Genomic DNA, 2500 nt, shown 5'->3' with positions numbered 1-2500 from the left:
CTGTCCTTCTCACTCACCCCACACTGACATCCCTGGTCTCTTGTGTCTTGTACTTCTGTTCACTCTCCACATGGATGCCAGCACCACCACACACACACACACGCACTCACACTCACACGCACCCCTCACTAACACCCCTGTTTTCTTGTGTCTTGTGCTCCTTCATTAGTCTCTCCACACGGACGCGTATGATCACTACAGCGCCATCTACAGTTTGCTGTCGGAACGGCTGAAGAAACACAAGACCCTCCGGCTGCCCCCGCCGGCACCGCGGCCCATGGGCTACCCCCTCACCGTACAGGTGTGTGTGTGTGTCTGTGTCTGTGTCTGTGTCTGTGTCTGTGTCTGTGTCTGTGTGTGTGTGTGTGTGTGTGTGTGTGTGTGTCAGTCTGTGTGTCAGTCTGTCTGTGTGTGTGTGTGTGTGTGTCAGTGTGTCAGTGTGTCAGTGTGTCAGTCTGTGTGTCAGTCTGTCTGTGTGTGTGTGTGTGTGTGTGTGTGTCGGGAGTTATGCCAGATGTGTTAAGATATTGCTGTGGTCAACACAGCACAGGTTATATTGTACAGTACAGAGATCCAGACAGCCTTTTTTTTAAAATGTTTTTAAAAATGTATTGCACAACTATGCAAGATTCTAAAATTCAGGCTAATATTCTATGGAAAATTCAGCATTCTTTAGAACCTGCATCCTCGTAAACATTCCAGTAACGTCAATGTACACGTCATTGGGCGTCACTGTAACACTTAAGAGTGTAAATGGTAAAAGACCCACACCATTGATGACTCAGCTATAAACAGCACGTCATTAGTGTGTGTGTGTGTGTGTGTGTGTGTGTGTGTAAGTAAGTAAGTGAGAAAGCAAGTGTATGTGTTTGTGTTTTGTGTGTCAGCTTGGATTTGTGTCCACTGGCCATGATGGGTGAAAGTCAGGAGTGCGTCAGCGGCCGCTGTCTGTAGAGGCTGATTATTCTATTGGATTAGCCTAGCGACACCTGCCCGCTGCGCACATGTGCCCCATGCGGCGTTCGCCACGCCATAAAGCCGCCTGCAAGAAGGCTCAAGTCCTTATAGTGCCACTTTCCACTGGCTGTGCAAAGCTGTGTGTTTGTGTGCACCCTGTGTCAGAGGCTAACACACTGTGTAGCTACATCTCACTGCTACTGCTAATGCAAAGCCTGGTGCGCTAAAGAGTGGATTTTCCTTTTTAAAAAGGATGGCTAAGCTATTGCTTTTGCATGCCTTACTGAACTCGATTCCCTCTCTCATTGCATAGGCTGATTACAAAAACTGCAATAAGTGATCAAAGTATAGCTATTCATACATTTTAAGTCTAAAACTGCAATAAGTGATTGAAGTATTATTATTCATACATTTTAAGTCTAAAACTGCAATAAGTGATCGAAGTATTATTATTCATACATTTTGAGTCTATAGTTCAAATCCTTAGTAAGCAGAAGGTCAAGTGTCATGCTGGCTTTTTGTTTTCCTTTGACTTTCACATAGAGAGGCGTGTGTGTGTGACGTGTCAGTGTCTGTGCGTGCATGTTGCTGATTGTCTTAATGTCTGTGTACAGTGGCTGTTTGCGGTAACTGGGGTTAAACAGGCTTAGAGGTTTGTGCAGGGCCAGGTCTCTTGGCCCCTAACACAATGCCAGACCTCTGAGCTTCCAGCACAGTGCCAATCATTCATACCCAAGTGGGTCAAAGACGTCCAACATGAAATTGTCCTTCAGTGCTAACAGATACTTTTGATTACTGTAACTGTGAAAAAACATGATTTTCAATTTTTTGAAAAGTGAATGCATGAAAGCCAAGCCAAAGAAATAATTTAAAAAAAATCTTTTTTTTTTGCATTTACAGTAAGCAAAAGTATCCGTTACACTGAAGGACAATTTCATGTTGGACGTCTTAGACCCACATACACTGCCCCACCCTGTAGTCATCAATGCTGCCTGCAACTCCACTCCCCCATCCCCATACTCCCATTTTTTTAAGAGACTCAGCAAACAGAGTTATCGTGAAACAGTCAAGTTGCTGGTAGATTCTGTTTTGAGGATTTTGACTGGCAGACATGTCTTGGAGCAATATTCCCATTAGAGGGGCTGGCATATGGTATTAAAAAAAAGAAAAGAAAATATCATTATATATCTTACATTCAAAAAACATACATCTTGCTATCTTATTTCAGCTGGTTCGCTGCTTCTTCCACTGAAATCTCTCCAGCGACACACACACACCCACACACACACACACGCACACGCGCACGCACGCACACACACACACACACACACATACGCACATACGCACACACACACCCAACCCAAACAGCCCAGCTGAGTGCCTCAATGTGCTGTGTGCTGCTGTGCTTGTGTTGTCCTGCAGGATCAGGCCAGTCCTGTCAGCATGAACGTCCCGCATGTCCAGCTCATCAACCCCGAGAATCAGATCGTGGAGGTGAGTGAGACTGACACCGCTGACAGCTGCTGACGTCAATGCCGGCCCG

The 2500-nt window shown here is 45.6% G+C and overlaps 1 protein-coding gene across 4 annotated transcripts in view; it reads left to right on the top strand.

Annotated features, from left to right (window-relative positions):
• Positions 1–2500, top strand: part of sik3 (SIK family kinase 3) — an 89896-nt gene that overhangs the window by 45106 nt on the left and 42290 nt on the right. For 3 of the 4 annotated variants that reach the window (XM_063205542.1, XM_063205539.1, XM_063205540.1), the window contains exons 9-10: positions 170–301; positions 2380–2451. In XM_063205542.1, the coding sequence (XP_063061612.1) occupies positions 170–301; positions 2380–2451 (204 nt within the window). The remainder of the gene's footprint in view (positions 1–169; positions 302–2379; positions 2452–2500) is intronic. The other variant, XM_063205541.1, reaches the window with a different exon arrangement.

This window comes from Engraulis encrasicolus, chromosome 8, assembly GCF_034702125.1.
Source record: "Engraulis encrasicolus isolate BLACKSEA-1 chromosome 8, IST_EnEncr_1.0, whole genome shotgun sequence".
In the NCBI taxonomy this organism is placed as follows: Eukaryota; Metazoa; Chordata; class Actinopteri; order Clupeiformes; family Engraulidae; genus Engraulis; species Engraulis encrasicolus.
This window is presented reverse-complemented; position numbering and strand designations above follow the sequence as displayed.